Source organism: Rattus norvegicus, chromosome 15, assembly GCF_021556685.1.
Source record: "Rattus norvegicus strain SHRSP/BbbUtx chromosome 15, alternate assembly SHRSP_T2T, whole genome shotgun sequence".
NCBI lineage: Eukaryota > Metazoa > Chordata > Mammalia > Rodentia > Muridae > Rattus > Rattus norvegicus.
In genome coordinates, this window is record NC_141548.1 from 6491512 (window position 1) to 6509377 (window position 17866).

General features: G+C 44.1%; 1 protein-coding gene, 1 long non-coding RNA gene and 1 pseudogene across 2 annotated transcripts; all 3 read right to left on the reverse strand.

Moving 5' to 3' along the window:
• Window positions 1–385: 385 nt before the first annotated feature.
• LOC148000742 (glutaredoxin-1 pseudogene) lies at window positions 386–6795 on the reverse strand (annotated as a pseudogene).
• On the reverse strand, window positions 620–6008 carry LOC148000743 (uncharacterized). Its single transcript, XR_015638630.1, has 2 exons — window positions 5918–6008; window positions 620–2050 (listed from the first exon to the last, which is right to left on the reverse strand). It is a non-coding gene; the product is annotated as an uncharacterized LOC148000743 (long non-coding RNA).
• A 1809-nt stretch (window positions 6796–8604) lies between the features above and the next one.
• LOC148000744 (disks large homolog 5-like) lies at window positions 8605–15876 on the reverse strand. Its single transcript, XM_087587153.1, has 5 exons — window positions 15649–15876; window positions 14748–14910; window positions 13453–13584; window positions 12818–12994; window positions 8605–9193 (listed from the first exon to the last, which is right to left on the reverse strand). The coding sequence occupies exons 1-5, from the start codon at window positions 15797–15799 to the stop codon at window positions 9109–9111; spliced, it is 708 nt and encodes a 235-aa protein (XP_087443279.1). The 5' UTR covers window positions 15800–15876; the 3' UTR covers window positions 8605–9108.
• Between the last annotated feature and the right edge of the window lie 1990 nt (window positions 15877–17866).

Here is a 17866-nt window from a genome sequence, read left to right on the forward strand (position 1 = left end):
AGAAGTGGGACGGTGCATGCAGGAGGGAGGGAAAGGCCTGAGTGTGGCTCATGAACAAATTCACAATATCCATTGATTTAATAACCATTCAGGAAGTGGACTTCTGCAAAATGACTTCAGCTGACCAGCATGGCGGGAAACCAGAAACAGATTCAATGGGGATTTAGATCAACTGGATGGTAAACATGGGCTTAGGAGGCAGAGACGTGTCAGCACATGAAGAGTGGAAAATCAAGCCAGTGTGGTCTGTTAAGCTTCTCATCCCCATGGTTAGAGGCAAACAGCAACAAGTTTTAGCACTGAGGAAAAGAAGAAATAAAAGCCAATTTGTTGAAAATCCCCATCACCAAAAAGTAGTGACATCCTCTGTGATGCACATCATCTCTCAGGGGCACGGGCCATCGGAATGGCTGGATGATGGCTCTCGGCATGGGCTCTGCCTGCACCCCTTTCCTAACTGCAGAGCTCAAATCTGCTTCAGCCGGGTCATCAGCTCCCCATTCTGTTGCATGGAGATCAGATCGCTGCGTCTGCATATGCAGTATTGTAAGACTCTCAGAGAGAATCTTCCCTCAGGAGGGAGATCCTCAAGCCCAATGACCAGACCGAGTCCACAGGCTGCAATCTGCAAGAGGATTTTTATTGATCAGGATACACAGGTATCTGTGGGCGTCCCAGTCAATTCGGAAGACTGGCGCGCCTAGCAGAGCCAGGGTGGGCTTTTTATAGTATTTTGGGGAGCAGAAGCAGGCTTACAGAAGCAGATGCATGGTTACAGGGATGTGATTGGTGGAGTAAATGAGGCATACGTGTATGTTACCTATTTTGGCTATAATCATAACAGTGAGTTAGCAAAAAGTACATGGTGGTCAGGGCTTCCGGGGGGTCAGGGACTTTTTCTTTTTTCTGCCAGGTGGCCCATGGAGCAGTGCCTATAATTTAGTCTGGTTTCTGCATTTTGTTTTCTTTTATGGTCTGTTTCGTCTAAATGATGGGTCAGCTTGTCCCACATATCTAAAAACTTACTTTTTACTTCTATAGTTGAGGGCCTTGGGCTTGTACAATTCCCTTTCTGGGAGGGGGTCTTTCATTCCCCCATTTTCTTTTTTTGTCCTTGAGTGGAATCTTCCACTCAACTTGTTTTAGGTACCTCTGTTTTTTTTTTTTTTCACCATCTGATACTGTTGTCTCAGCACAAAAGTTTGAATGACTGAAAGTCTGTATCTCTTATTATTCCTGTCTGATCTGCATAGAAACAACATTCTTCTTTTAGTGTAGCACACAGACTCTTTCTTTAAGGAATATCAGGTCTAATCTTTTCCTATTTTGAAGGACTACCTCTGAGAGGGAGGTTAGGTATTCTTGGAGGTCAGCTAAAAAGTCTTTTTTACTCTTTTTATATCTGAGTCAATGGCAGTTCTGAATTCTCTATAAGCCTTGCATTGTAAGGCAACAGCAGATGTCCTTGTGCTGCCCTTGTAGCACCTGGATAGCCTTAAATAATTCTCAACTCTCTTTTGTGTCTTATTAAGTCTTTAGCATCAGGATTCTAATCTGGACACTATCTGAACCTATACACCAAGGTCTTTTAGAACTTCTAAACTTATATAGGTTGTGATCCCTGAGGCACAGTCCCAAGAAGTGTTAGGAGTACTAACATATGTAATGTTACATCATTTGTAATAAAAATCAAGCCTATCCTTACACCTATTCCGAGGGAACCCAGGGCAAACAGGCAAACATGAAGTTCTTGTTAGCAACCTCCCAGTCACTTAAGTCTAGGGAGCTTTTTGAAGATCTGAGTGTGCCTCTAGGTCCCAGCTCTCAGCCCCAACAGCTAGTACGCTGCTGGTGAGGGCTGAGAATTGACGGATGTCAGGGTGGTCAGCAGCACCAGGTACGGTCCTTTCCAGCGAGGCTCGAGTGTCTGGGCTCAGTGTAGCTGTAGTCTCTAACCTGGAACTGATGACATGTCTCAGGGGTCTCCGGGGCATAGGCTGCTGTCAGCTGTGAGCAGATTTCTTTCTGTATCACCTGTAGGTCTTTTAGCCTGGCATATAAATCATTATTACTATGACATGTTGGTTCAGTAACATCATCTAATACAGTCAGGGGAGCTGAGGCCCCATATAAGATCTCAAAGGGGTAAGGCTGAATCTGGAAGGGGTATTTCTTGCTCTGAAGAGAACAAGAGGGAAGGAGTGTCACCCAGTCTGTGCCAGTCTCCATGGTCAATTTGGTCAGGGTCTCTTTTAGAATTTTATTTATTTACTCTACTTGTCCTGAACTTTGAGGTCTGTAAATACAACGTAATTTTCAATTGACCTCTAAATACTTGGCCACACCCTGGCTTACCTTGGCAACGAAAGTAGGGCTGTTGTCTGACCAGATTACCTTGGGCATTCCAAATCGGGGGAAGATTTCTTCCAGTATCTTCTTGATGATTGTAGAGGCCGTCTCTTGTTTGGTGGGGAAAGCTTCTATCTATTCCTGAAAAGATATCTATAAACACTAGGAGACATTTATAACCATATTTTCCTGGTTTTATCTCTGTGAAGTCCACTTCTCAGTAGTATCCAGGCCGTTCCCCACGGAGCCTCCTACCACAGTCAACTTTCCTGAAAACAGTTACCTTTTGGCATGGTATACATCAGTGCACTATCTGTTCCACGAGATACTTGAGACCTGTGACATAATATTTAGTTTTTGAAAACGTCTGGATGAGTTTGCTTACCCCTAAGTGAGTCTATTGATGCATTTGTTTTATCATGGCCTCTGCCTATTTTTGTAGCAGGATCTTCTTTCTCGTTGAGGTGTACCAGAGTCTCTTCCTCGGCCTGGCTGGGTCATGTAGGGCCCTTAACAGAGCCAGAATCTCTTTTTTTCTTGCCCTCAGATGTCAGCAGGCCCCTCTGCTGCTGTCCACAGAGATGTTAAGTCTCTTTCTCAGTTCAAGGGCTTTGGTGAGGGGAGCGAGCTCTACTCTCTGAGTAGAAGTGCCTTCTGGTAGGGCCTGAGCCCATATGACTCTGTTTCCATCTACCACTGCTGCCCCAGCCCATCTTTTTCCTTCTGTAAGAAGCTGCTCCCATCTATGAACCAGATGGCATCTACCTCCTCTGCTGGCTGATCAGTCCGATCTTTATGCCACTCTTTAGTGAGCTCCTGCTGACAGTCATGAAGGGGGGTGTCTAGGTCGGGGTCCGGGAGCAGGGTTGCAGGGTTTAGACTCGTAGGGGCAGTCTGGAATCACAAGGAACAAGTGGGATACCCGGCCCACGCCAAGGTCCACTGTTCTTCGGGTAGTCCATGAGTATCATTTGTTGCCGGTAGTCCCCTGTACTCAAGGTCTTTTGCTGGACACTAGCCCATTTGGGCGTAGGAGCACAGAGTGTTGGGCCCCCATATTCACAAAACAGCTGGGCGGGCTTCCCTTCTATCTTAGCGCATAGCCAGCACTCTAGGACCAAGAGGCTTGCCTTCCGGGTTGCTGGAGAGGCCCTTCTTGTTCTTCCTGGGGCAGTCCCTGACCCAGTGTCCTTTTTCCTTGCGATAGGCACACTGATCTTTAGCTAGGAATTCTCTTCTGTTGCCAGGTACTGTCTTCCTAGGTTCCCTAACTACTGTGGCCAGTATATATTCCTCTCCTGTCTTTTATCCCTCTTTAGCTCTCTAGCTTCTTTTTCCTTTTGTCTCTTTTCTTCCTTAGCTTCCTGCTCTTTTTACCTTCTTTCCTCTTTCTCTTCCTCAGTCTCTCTCTCATATCTTCTGCATCTTCCTCTACAGCTATTAGATGCTGTCCACTTATGTAACTACACTTCAACTTTACTTTCTCTGCAACTTACACTAACTCTCAGCAACTTAGCTTAACCCTTTAAATTTTTGTAACTTTCTCTCTTTATATCTTTTTCTTATCTTAGCCAGATTGGTGGGGCATTTTCCAGCCCCTCAGAGACCCACCCTTGGAGCCTGGTGGCAGACCTGGAGCACTCCCTACCTTCAGGGGTATTCAAGTCAACAGTCAAGAGTGAGGGTCTTCCATCTATGTCTGGAACATTCTTTCTGGCCTCCAGTAGGATTCTGTCTTTCCTCAGTGGTAAAGAAGACCTGTAACAGTTACTAACAAGCATCTCAAATGGGATGGTGAGAAAACAAGAGAATCTTGAGAATAGAGGTCCACTGAAGAGGACAAATAGCATTTAGTCACACAGCTAAACCAGGAGGACTTTTTGGGACAAAAAGGCTGTTGTAAAAATAAGCACAAGCTTTGTGTCTGTGAAACAGAACGGCAAGCAGAGGGAGCTGATCTGTTACCGACCATCTCTCTGGACTTAAGAACTAATAACAAAAGGATGGAGAGATGGTTAGGACCTGGGTGCTAGATACCAAGTGGCTGACAAAAGAATTGTAACCAGTTCACCTGGGACTTTCAGGACCTCAGTAGCAGCCCTTTACCAAACTGTCTCAGTGGGCTAAAGGCCCATGGAAAAGAAAACATTAATCCTGACCTTGGCCACAGCCAAAGCCTGAATTCTAAATTTTGACTGGCAAAACAAAGTTCTTCACAGTTTGTTGCAGATTCTTTTCGAAACTATTTTAGGGGCTTCTCTGCCCCCAAACCTGGGGCATTTTGACCACAGGGGTAGGAACTGGCTGCTGTGGGGATAGGATCAAAGGCACTCTCCATGTCAATGATGACTAACAGGGAAGGTTACTTAATGTTGGAGATCAACTCCTCTCTTGGAATAGGGCCAGCAGATATGGCAGGCTCCCTTAAAGAACTTCTCTTAATGAACACTCTCCTTCTGTGAGCAAGTGTTGAAGGTCTGGTCACTGAAGGCAGCAACTGGAATTATTATTTTTTTTCAGGGCCAAAAGTCTCATAAAACAACCACTAACTCTACGCTATCTTCTTGTTGTCAAAGCATCAACCCGGGCCGGCCTCATCACCTTGAAACTCCTCTTACGCTGACTTGGCCTGAGCTGCACCACTGCCCACGCGCAGCCTGCAGCTTGCTAGCAGGCCTGCATGCTTGTCACCCTCAGCCCCTATATTGTCCTACTCTGTGCTGTCCCTTCCTTAGAAGCTGTGAATGTTTAAGCAACAGGGAGAATTTTTCTTCAGGATCTAAGGTAAAGCTTTCAGGCTCTTGTTAATACCTGCTTCAGACAGGGTCACTCACTAACCTGGAGTTCTTCATACACAACTGTTAACAGCAGCTAGACTGGACAAGGGGAGCAAAGGGAGGGGCATCTCTCCTTGGGGAGGAGGCTAAGAGAGAAAGATAAAACAATTTTTCTCAAGCAAATTATTTCCAAGTTAAGCACCAAGAGGACCAAGTAAAACTCCTTGACAAACAAAGCAAACAGTTTCATGATTTCAAACACAGTGTCATTCCAAGATTTTAAACACAGTCGTCTATCCAAAGTTCAAAAACGAAACAAAAGCCAAAAAGACACTGGACAATACCACAGAAAACAACCCAGACAAACAAGACCAAGACAAAGCATCCTATAACCAATTTCCACAGGTGTTCAAAGAAAATTAGGACACAAAGAGACAAACAATTCCAACAGTCAGACAGACAGACGCACCGCGCGGCTTCAGTGTCAAACTGAAACCAAAAATTCAGACAGAGGCGACGAGGGTCTGAATCCTTCAGTGGATCCGGCTCTCTCCTCTCTCCTCCAACCCAAAACCACGTAAACTTCCGATACAGGCTGAGGCCCCAAAAACCGGGCTCTAAACACACTTGGAACGTCTTCCAGGGCTGCGGGGGAGAAGTTCGAGCTCGTCAGCTCCTTCTCTGGCCCGCCCAAATACAAACGGTCTAGACCCAAGCCAAGTAACTAAGCATTTACAGAACAAGTCACAAAGCAAGACAAGACAGGACAAGACAAACACTGGCCAGCTTACCTCCCGGTGGGTGGTCGGTGGTCTCTAGGCAGAGGATCTCCGATCCCGGACGAGCCCCCATATGTAAGACTCTCAGAGAGAATCTTCCCTCAGGAGGGAGATCCTCAAGCCCAATGACCAGACCGAGTCCACAGGCTGCAATCTGCAAGAGGATTTTTATTGATCAGGATACACAGGTATCTGTGGGTGTCCCAGTCAATTCGGAAGACTGGCGCGCCTAGCAGAGCCAGGGTGGGCTTTTTATAGTATTTTGGGGAGCAGAAGCCGGCTTACAGAAGCAGATGCATGGTTACAGGGATGTGATTGGTGGAGTAAATGAGGCATACGTGTATGTTACCTATTTTGGCTATAATCATAACAGTGAGTTAGCAAAAAGTACATGGTGGTCAGGGCTTCCGGGGGGTCAGGGACTTTTTCTTTTTTCTGCCAGGTGGCCCATGAAGCAGTGCCCATAATTTAGTCTGGTTTCTGCATTTTGTTTTCTTTTATGGTCTGTTTCGTCTAAATGATGGGTCAGCTTGTCCCACATATCTAAAAACTTACTTTTTACTTCTATAGTTGAGGGCCTTGGGCTTGTACAATTCCCTTTCTGGGAGGGGGTCTTTCAGTATTTCTTTACCTATGAAGACCTGAGGAACTGTTCTCCATGCAGTGAGCTGTTGTAATTAATCTTGAATCTCATTGGTGTTGTAAGTGGCTGTGATGTTCACAGACTCCAGAAGACCAGGTTTGAAAGGCAGTTGACTGAGGATTTCTTGGGTCTTTCTGCAATAGGGGCAGGTGGGCTGGATTAACACAACCACCTTCCCAGACGGACACTTGCAGTTCACAAACCACTGAGCCACGCTGACAGGCTGCAGCTTTCCAGGAAGGAACATTCGGTTGAAGGTACTGGTCCCGTGTCAAATGGAATTGGAAAACCTGATGTCTTTGCTTCTGTGGACCAAGACCGGAAAAACCCAACTACATAACAATCTGAGGACAAGTTGTGAGAGGTTTGTTCTTTCCTTCAATCATGTAGGTCCTAGGAAGGAGCTCAAGTGTAGGGAGTTGGCAACAATTACCTTTATATGCTGAGCCATCTCACCTGCTGAATACCTCATTCATGGAACTGAAGAAACTCTGTATCCATCCTGGTATTCTGTGTATATATCTGTGTATCATTTTTACAGTGGATACTTTTGTCTGTTGGTTGGAAAGCACCAGTCTGGAGGGCTCATGGTTGGTCTCAGTAGTCCAGTCCAGGAGCTGCTTTACAAGAACCATTCACTGATCTGGAAGAAACTCTTTTTATAGGCAGTGAGATCTACTGGAACAATATCAACCATCCTTCTCCCTTCCCAGTTTTGAACTGAATCATTCTCCACCACAGACCTGTGGTCTCTGCTGCAGGCTGCATCCCCCCAGGCTGTCTGAAGCTTGCTCATAGCAGTGCATTTATGGGACGGCAACATGATTTCCTCACCACTTCACCCCCAGGAAATATTTTTTTTTCAATTCTTTATTTAATCTGATGGGTCTAATCTACATCGTCACCCAGGACGAGATGGGGGAGTTCTGCTCCAACCCTTACTGTAAGAGATGCTGAGATATGATGCTGTATTCACTAATGCCCTACCTGGACGCCTGGCAGTTTAGACAATAAGCATGGCTATCCAGTATATGTGTTCCTACTGGTCTCTAGAAGGAGAGAGTGAGAAAATATGCCTTGTCCATATGAGGCCAGCTGAAGGGGCTTGCAAGCCCATAAGAACCAACCAGAGCTTCCAGGGACCAAACCACTACCCAAAGACTACACATGGACTGACCCTGCGTAGGTAGCAGTAAATAGCATTGTTGGGGCAGCAGTGGAAGGGGAAGCCCTTGGTATTACCAAGGTTGAACCCCCAGTGTAGGGAATGTTGGAGAGGGCAGTAATGGGGGTTGGATGGGGAGGGGAAAACCCATATAGAAGGGGAGGGGAGGGGTTAGGGGGCTGATGGACAGGAAACCGGGAAAAGGGATAACATTTGAAATGTAAATAAGAAATGCCCAATTTAATAAAAATAGGAGAAAAAGAGTAACAACAAACAAACCAACAAAACAATAAAGAAAATGTTCCAGGGGCAGTGCAGGGGAATAGTGGTGAACAATAAGGGGGATGTATAGGGGATACACATATGGGGAAGGGAGAGGGAAGGGAATGGGGGCTTAAGGAAGGAAACAAGGGAGGGGAATAAAGTTTGAAATGTAAGTAAAGAAATATATCTAATAAAAGAATTTAAAAATATCGTTCCTCCAAAATTGCTGGAATTCAATAAATCTGCAGTCATAACCGATGCTTTATTACAAGGAATGCAGAGGCATACAGCTCCGTGTGTCCTGATCGCTTTTTATATTCCTATACTGAATGGTTTTATTTCCTCTAATGTATTAGAGAAATACTTCTCTGTTTCTCCTTTGTTTGTCATTATAAAGGAAGCTAAATTTGTGAGCACAAGGATAAAGCAAGGATATTTTTCATCATGAAGGTGGGTTCCACAGAGCATGACAAAGTGTCTACATCAAGAGCACAGTTTCCTGCGTAGCTCTGGCTGGCTGTGAACTGATGGTGAAGCCTAAGCTCCATGAGACTTGCAGAAAACCACTGTTGCCTTACACTTGTGCTGTTACAGGAGGAAAAACCACACACGACTCAGGACGGTCTTGTGAGTGAAGGGTTAAAGGTCACATTGTTATTTATTGGCAAAAATTAATTTATTCAAGAACATTTTAAAGTGGGGAGTCAATGAGTTCAATGTATATAGCCTTAAGAATATAGCATATTAATTAAAAAACTAAAGTTAACAAATAAATAACAAAACTTCAAATGTAAACAAATAAAACCAAATGCATAAAACCAAACTTCAAACTAAAAACAAATATAACAAGTAAATTAGTCAGCATTCAATTCCTGCTGATTCTTCAACATATAACTCCAGCCTGTTGCTGGCCTTGCAAACACAGCAGAACGGCAGGTACGATGGTAAAAATCTCTTCAAGAGGAATGTAGACCTGCCTCACTCGGAGTGGTTGGTTGTTGATGGACAAGTCGTCAAAAGGTTAAACGTGAGGCGTGTTCCAGGCCACATCTCAAGGTCTTTCAAAATTAGCCCAAGATTGGTATGGTTACAAGGACTGAGATGTGGGAGGTGGTGTCAATCTTTGCACCCTCAGTGCTCCTGGTGGACAGTTCTGTCTCTGAGAGCTGTAGTCCTGCTCTGTGCCCTGGGAAAGCTTCTGCTGCAGTGTTCAGACCTAGGGGTGGATAAGACCTGGTGAGGACCTGCCATGTCACTTATCCCATACACAGCAGCACAATTCAGCAGGATAATCCAGGATGATCTTTCATCTGAGGTCATTCTCTCATGCCCAAGTGAGAAGGGTAAGAGATCACACAGGCCTGCATATTTTCCCAGCTTTTAAAACTGCTAAAAATTAAACAGTGAACAGCAGATAATTCCAATCATACGTATACATTATATTTTAATATCATGTAGCAATGTCTCAATGTCAGATGAGGAGAGATATGAACAAACTAGAAAACAATAGGAAGGCCTTGGAAGCCTGGCCATCACTGAAATGAAGACTATTATTATTCCTCCAGTGCAGGAATATGCCTGGGGTCCACATGACAACCTCAATATCTGCAAAGACTCAGAGAAACAATATCTCAAGAAGTACATGCACACTGAAGTGATATTATACTTGGCAAGAATATGCTGCATGGAAATCTTGCCGAGGGTAGGCATTGAAGTCCAAAGGAGATACTCATGCAGAAAATAAACTATACCACTCCTTTGTTTATGGGTATCGTAAAACTATTTGTGGGGAGACTTAAAGGCACTGGGCTCAGATAATACAAGAGAGCACAGACTGGAGGGATCAGTACACAATAGCCAGAATCTCTATGGATCACATACACTTCATGGATGGAATTTCTTTTAAAATGGACAAGAAAAATATTCTGAGCTGCTCCTAGCTGACAGGTGCTGAGAACTATGGAGAAAGTCACACACCCAATAAGACAGTTTATAAGTACAGGGAATCTACTTGGGTCCTCTCATCCTGTGCTTTCAAATCCTCTCAGTGACACTGAAATGATGCTGCATCTTCTCAGACAAGGCCTTTTGCTCAGTGACCAGTTTTTGCTGATTCAGGGGGTCCTGCAGACTTTCCTCCATTCTCTCCTCATCCTGGTCATTAGAAGATTATATTGTCCATGGAGACATACATGTATACAGACACAGACAGACAGACACCCAGACATACACACTTTTGAACTCACCCAAATATATTTGTTCACATATACAAGCAGAGTATTTTGCAGAATGTGGTTAGTTTCCCAGTTAATGGTAATAGAAGGGTTCACCCAGTCTACTATTGTGGCATTAAAAAAAAAACCTGGAGTGGGGTAAGTACACAGTGAGCATAGCCTAAAGACAGCTCAGCCAATAAAGTGTATTCCCATGAAAATCAGAAATTAGAAATGTGACATCTAGGCCTGTTAGCCAAGCCTGCTTAGCAAGGTCACAAGGCTGTGCACAGGAGGCTGATTTCAGGAAACAGAGCACTGGGGGGGGCAGGTGAGCCTCTTCAGTCCTCTGGCCCACTGTTTCCCAGTGCATGCAAAGTGAGCTGCATTTTTCAATATGAGGTCCCTTTACCATACAGTACCTGACAGGGGAAACAAACTACCAGCACAAACAGCTAGGAAATCTCTATAACCACAATCCAAGGTAAAACTTGGACTGGGATGCTATCAGATATAATTCCAGTAAGATAAGGCTGACTAATTCAAAGCCAAATGCTGGCAGGTATAATCAAACTCAGCCACAGTCCATGGAAGGGCTGGACAACATTGTACCTTTTCACTTTCTGACTGGTGGACATCTGGATAATTTTGCTTCATGGCTGCTCTGAGGTGAACCACTAAACACTAATGTGCCACAGTTTCTCTGCTCACACCTACTTCTTGTTCTGGAATCGCTGTGTCAAAAGGTTGAACTTTCACAAGAGTTGTACACAGCTTCTCACAGGGCTACCCATTTGACACCTCCAGCAATGTCTGAGGGTCATCACTGTTCTAAACCCTCCTTACAGATGATTTTCACTCAGATCAAATGATTTTGAATAACAATGGTTGAGAGTGCCACAACACAACACAGGGTGAGTGCTTTGGACGATTTTGAGCCTAAGTTTCTGTCTGAGGCACAGATGTGATTCCACCTCAGCATAACTCCTGGACATCTTCTGCTTGCAGATTCAACTCTAAGCAAATTAATCTTTCAATTAACAAATTCCAGGCCAAACTCCAAAGCCAAGGTATATTCAACCAATTAGGCCAATCTGGAGAGAAAGTGGTGGCAGGTAATGATTAACATAACCAGGATGCTGAGAAGACACAACAAGCCACATGACCTTCCAGTGTTACTATACACCGAGAGCAAAGAAGGCAGAAGAGCTCTGAGTCATCAGTTTCTACACTGAGGTATATAGATTTCACACAGCAGCCTCTCCTCACATCCCTGTACCCTATTCCTGAGTTTTCTCCAAGTAATATCAATGTTTATGAATAGTTTTCCCAGTGTAAATAGTTTGAATAGTGATCAAGACCCCATTAAGAACAGTTTAAAATGTAATTGGAAAGATTATGTTTTCTCTTCTTCTTTCTCTCTCAGAGTGTTTGTGGTGTGTGTGTGTGTGTGTGTGTGTGTGTGTGTGTGTGTGTGTGTGTGTATACTTTTACATGTTTCTAAATATGCACATATAGACTTATACAATATATATAAATATATATATGTGTCTGTGTTCAGAAACTTGATGACTTCACACACACATGTGAAAAAGCACACATATACACACACTTATATATATAAGACCCCCATATCACAAACAATTAAAACAAACAACTTCCAAAGTACAATATGCACCATAGTCATAAACATGATCACACATATATGTACCCACAAACACACAAAAAACACCCCCCCACACACACAGAGTCAGAGAGAGATGGAGAGAGGGAGAGAGGGAGAGAGGGGGAGAGAGAGAGAGAGAGAGAGAGAGAGAGAGAGAGAGAGAGAGAACAGAAATCATAAGTGAGAAGCAGAAAAGAATGGGGAGGCCATCATGCTGGAAGAACAGTTGTTGAATGCAGATGAGGCAAAGGAAATGTGTCAAGTGAGAGCTTAGACACTGCTATCCATCCCTTATAGAGTAAACCTGTGTAGGGAATGCACTTCTTGGGCACACTAGGTTGGGAGAGCTGGACAAAAATATCCCTCTAATCCTCACATATCTCACACAAACCCTCACCCTGAGAGAAGTCTTTCTTACATCCCTGTTCATCCAGTCAGCTCCAGGACATAAGCCACAGGAAAGACCACTAAAACACTGACATAAAACAGGACGGACAAACTGCTTCTCAAGCTCTGTCACTAGAAACCACGATTTGGACAGGCAGGAGGGACCATTTTCAATGTACGGGGAAAAGGAGAGAAAGTCCACAAGCCCCATCATAATTGACAATGAGAGCCATTCTTTTGGCAATTGAACTGAACTCTAATCAGTTCTGTGCACTACAAAGACGGCTACCACATGGCATCCCTCTAGCATAATGGCATGTAAGTGTGCAGTGTGTGATCAACAGATCCCCCTAAGGAAATGCATTTTCTAGTTGAGCAGGAGGATTTGGTTGTCAATCCTCCAGTTTCTTGCATGAAGCTAACATCACAGAAAGTTTTGTAAATGTTCAAAGAGATGAACAACTGGATGAGACCTAGGAGAGTGTCTGGATAAGTTGGAGAAGGTTAAACTGGTTTGACTTGGTTTATGCTTAGATATCAGGAAAACCTGCCCTTGATGCTTCATTCATCCTACCTGAGGCTGCTTGATACACGGATTTTCATACTGGCTTCCCCACAGATCCTTGTTGTTTCCTTAATGGACTCTTCCAGTGCAATCTGTTCCCATAGAAGCTCCCTGTTCTCATGCCGTGCTCTCTGGGCATTGTTCTTCAGCTCAAACAACTCAGTTAGGAGGGGGCAGAAGCTGCGGCTGAGACACAAAGAAAAAATGGTGACTCCCAGCCATTCTCCAACTTCCTCCCACGTCTCCAAGTCCATTACTCCTTCTAGGGTCCTGATCTGAAGAGAGCCCCAGATTATAGTCCAATTCCACAGTAGCCATGGAGCATGACCTAGAGACAGGTCAAATGGAGAAAAGAGCCACATTCCAGAAGACTCAGGGCACTTCTCAAAAACCTGACACCATTGATTCAAGTTTTTCCCAGAAGAGGACTTAATCCCTATGTGTGCTTATTTGTCCATTTTATTAGAATGTCGCTTGGAGGCCAATCTTTCTGTGTCTTGTGTGTCCTAGAGCCTTCCTTAGACACAGGCTTCCTGGTCTGCTTCAAACACTATAAAGCCTGATCCTCACTTTACTTCAAAGATAAGAATGGGCTGACACATGCTGTGCCCTGTGCTGGGGTCACAACCTTGTAAGTTACTCACCAGTACCAGTCATTTTCCAGTGTGAGGTGTGTACATTTGACCAAAGCTCTATTGACCTGCTCGCTCATTTTCTTCATGTCGGTCATCACTTCCTGGTGCTGCATCGTGAGCATCTCGGACTCAAAGTTGTTCCTGTGGTAGGGCATGGTCCAAGGATGAAATAACATTATGAATGAAGGATTCAAGAATTACATGAATTCAGACTGAATCCTGAACTACCCCAGACTAGGACATGCCACGCCCTTGCTTCTTGGTACGGGGTCCATTTGGTATTTATTAAGTTTATTATTATGAACACGGAGACAGCAGTGCCAGCAAACAAAAGGAGGGAGCTGATTTGCTTGAGCTCCCTGAGGGAGTTTGAAGGAATAGACTAGCTTACCAAGAACATTTGAGGACCCTGTGTCACAATCCAGGCTCCAACTTAAGCCCATGAAGACTATTCTCCTGTTCTTAGGTAACAATTCTCAATCATAGAATCTATTGCTACATGAAAACCCAAAGGAACATGAACAGTATTTACAGGGAAAAGAATTTATAACACGCACCAGGAGATTCCCATGTGCGTCCACCTGAGCAGATGTGAAATGTTCTACTGCTCACAGTGAGGCTCTCACCCTCATCATCATCATGCCATGGAAATTGACACAGGATAATTCTCAGGCCAAATCAGTACATAGAATACCCAGATCTTAAGTGATACACACAAACACACTCACACATGCAGACACATATACACAAACTCACATAAAACTCTCTCTCTCTCTCTCTCTCTCTCTCTCTCTCTCTCTCTCTCTCTCAAATACAATTAGAATGCCAATTAAATACAAGGATGTGGCATTATCTCCAAATACAATGAATAAAATCAGAGAACACCAATGATCCCCTGTTGTCAGTCCAGTCACACACTGTGCGGCACCAAGTGGGATTAGGCCCCTCCAGCTCCTCACAGGACCTATTGAACCCAAAGCACCTCCACGTCAATTACAACAATGATTGGTCATAATCAGAGCACCTAGAAATTCCCACAAGCCAACACCTGTCCAGGCTACTTAAATCACACAATGAGAGCTCACACACTACTACCCTCACTCCCAGACTGTGATTCAATCAGGCTACAGGCTATGATTTACGTTTGTAGGAATTAAAATAGCCTGTGCCACCATCCCATTCCCATCTGAACTTCACATTCTGATACAATCAGGAAAGTGCTTTTGACCATGAGGACACCCTGGAGTTGTAGCCTACTGCGATGTGAGGACATGTGGATTTAACAGAACTTGCATTGTGACTACCTGTCATTTAAATTCTTTCCCGGGTAATCCGCCAGTATTCTCCTGAGTTCATCTCTCTCCTTCTGCATCTTGTGGAGAGCAATTTTGAGGTTCTCCAAACGCTTCATTCTCTCCTCTTCAACAGGTGTTGTGGAGGGTTGGGACGATGCCTTCTGATCAAACTCTGTAGGTAGATAAACAACAGTGAACAGGCATATATGTGGACACAGTGTCAAGAAAAACTATGCTTGCTCTAAACAGAAGTCTGAGGATGAACAGTTCTACAGATACAGTGAATCCCTGACAGAGCAAGAAAGCTATCTTTAAGCTGAACTCAGCTAGTTCCCTGTTCCCACCATCAGAGCCATATGATGACATATGCCATCATAGATATAGACCACACCTCCTAAAACCATTCCTCTGGCACTGAAATTCTAAAGCTGGCCTAAACAAGAAGAAATGGAGGACCTTCTCAGCTAATGTCTGATGTGAGGCAGGTAAGTCCTTGAGTTCAAACTGCTTAACATCTTGAATCCCTAGTCTGTGTGTTCCAGGACAAAGTGACTGAGACCTTGATATATGACCAGGAGAGTATCCCTCTTGGCATCGATTACCCACGTAATATACAGGACACTGCTGAGAATGAAGTGCTTCAACAGCCGATCCTGAGAGAGACACTTTGTTATTCTTACAGAGGCTCATCCTGGTATTCTTTGACACTGCCCATGATGTTAAAGAGATCCAAGGAAAGCCCCTTGACATATAACAGTTCTTGGTTTTCTGTCAAACTAATGATCAGAAATTGTTGTGTCTGCGTCAGCCATTAGGAAGACTGGGGCTCTAAATCATATGTCCTACTCCTGGAAGGACCAGCTCAAGCCAACCTCCTCCAGGAATCCCCCTTGCCCTGCCCAGTACTCACTTGACCTCCTCCAGGACCTTTCCATTCGTCTTCTTCTCCAACGTGATGGAGGGCTGGCCTCCCTCTGCCTTGGTCTGGTCTCTGCATGGATATGATTGTCCCTCCGAAAGAGACTGAGGATCCTGGAGAACATGCCTCCTCGGGAACCCATTAGAAACTGAAGGGAAATTGCTCAGGCAGTTGGTGTCACCACAACACTGGTGACATCTCAGAAGATTCTAGTGTCTCCTGGATACAAGAGAATTTCCAGGGAAGACACTACCGGTGATGTCACTGGGAAATGCCATAGCTTACTTGCTAACTACCTCTACCAGACTGGCCAGTTTCTGCAGTAGCTTTTCCAGAGACTCACTTTTGAGCCAGGAACACACATTCGCACACTCTCCTTCCAGAGCTTCAGAGTTCTCACTCCTTCATTACAACTCAGTTGCTGAGGAGAGGGAGAGTTGTATCCGGGCTTGAAATGGAGAGAACATCTTTGTTAACAGCCAAAGATCTAAAGACCGTGGATGATGGATATTCTTCTCCCTGAAATGTATAAACCCAGGGTCCATGCATGTGACATATAATCCAATTCCCACAATTTTTACTGTTCCCTAGAGTCCAATATTTTTTTTCCTACACCTTTAAATGTATGCAAGTTGGAGTACGTTGTTTCATGGATTGTGCCTTGAGAGGGGTCATGGTTTCAATATATTCACCCATGTTTTTTCCTGAAATCTTGGCCTTACCATCCCATTTTATGCAATGGAAACTCCCTTCTCCTAGCAAAAAAGCTTCTCAGGTATAGGTCAAACATCAAATTGTAATCTTTCTGTACATTCTGAAAATTTAAAATCCCCAAAAGTGAGGGAACTGAGACCCAAGTGAGAGCCATGGAGGGGCAGAACGCAAAGTGCTGCTGGCCAAGGAAGAGCAGGAGGAAGCAGAGAAGCTGTAGCACATCATGGTGCACACCTGGGCAACCTGCTGTCTTCACTCAGAGGACCTACAGGGTGCTTAACCATCATTTATAACTCGGTATCTGGTGCCTCCTCTGGCCACCGAGGGAATTGCATTCAGAGGAACCACAGACAAAAGTCAGCCAAGAACAATTCACCAAAATAAATAAAAATGAATACATTTTTCTTTCAAAAAGGCATACAAATGTATGGTCAAGTCAAACAAAACCCAAGGAAACACAAGAAATGAAATATTTCACAACAACCCAAGAGTGCAAGAAACAGCATAAAAGCAATCTCTTAAATCTATAATAATTCTATATGTATTTCTTGAAATAGCAGTTGCAGTAAGCAACCGGGCTGTAATGCTCTTATGAGTTCCATAGCCTCATCAACCCTTGTCACAATCTCCACCTGTTTGATTTTTTCTTAATTACAAATATGTGTGAGTTAGAATCCCGAGTCTGTCTGGGATCAGACTGTAAACTGTAGTCAATGTAACACTGGCAATCATTAGCCAAAATCTTTAAGTTTCCCTCCTAACCCCAGAGCACAGCCATAACTTTGGAAAGCAAAACTCACCCTCCAGCAAACTATCTATCCTCCAAAATCCAGTCTCTTCAAAACACCAAGTCCATTCCTCATGCTATAAAGTATGACGGCCAAGCCTGGCATATGAAGGAACGATAGTGCAGGCTCTAATACCTCACCAAAGAGACACTGCCCTAAATTCTTTTATAAGTCCTGTTTCCATGATAAGAGTTATAGTAAAGTATTACCCAACCTAGACCTGTTTCCCTGGGTTGCCTCATGCCACGTGTTGTCTAGAATGACTCCTTTTTTAAGCCAACTTTCTGTTACCAATGTTACAAATTTTTAACCATACCCAATAACTTAAAAGCCAGTAACCTATAGCCAAGACACGTAAAGCGTATTATACATTTAAAACCAAACAGAAAAAAAATGAAGTGACTACACATATCTTTACTATTTAGATCAAACACAATTTTTACTTTTTTAGCTGTCATTTTAAAAGAAGCACCTTGTTATGTGTTGAATCCAATAATCACAGTCACAGATTTCTCTAAGAGAAACAGACACCAGCTCCCTTACCATAGAAGTTTTGAAGCTGCTGGCACCTTTAAGACCAGCTAGTGTATTTAGTCTATTTAATCTATTTAGCCAGCCCCCTGGGGAGCTTCCCCAGTGGACAGACCTAGGCTCCTAGCTACATTCCTCCATTGAGGCCTGATCCAGTCAGGGACATGCATAATAGT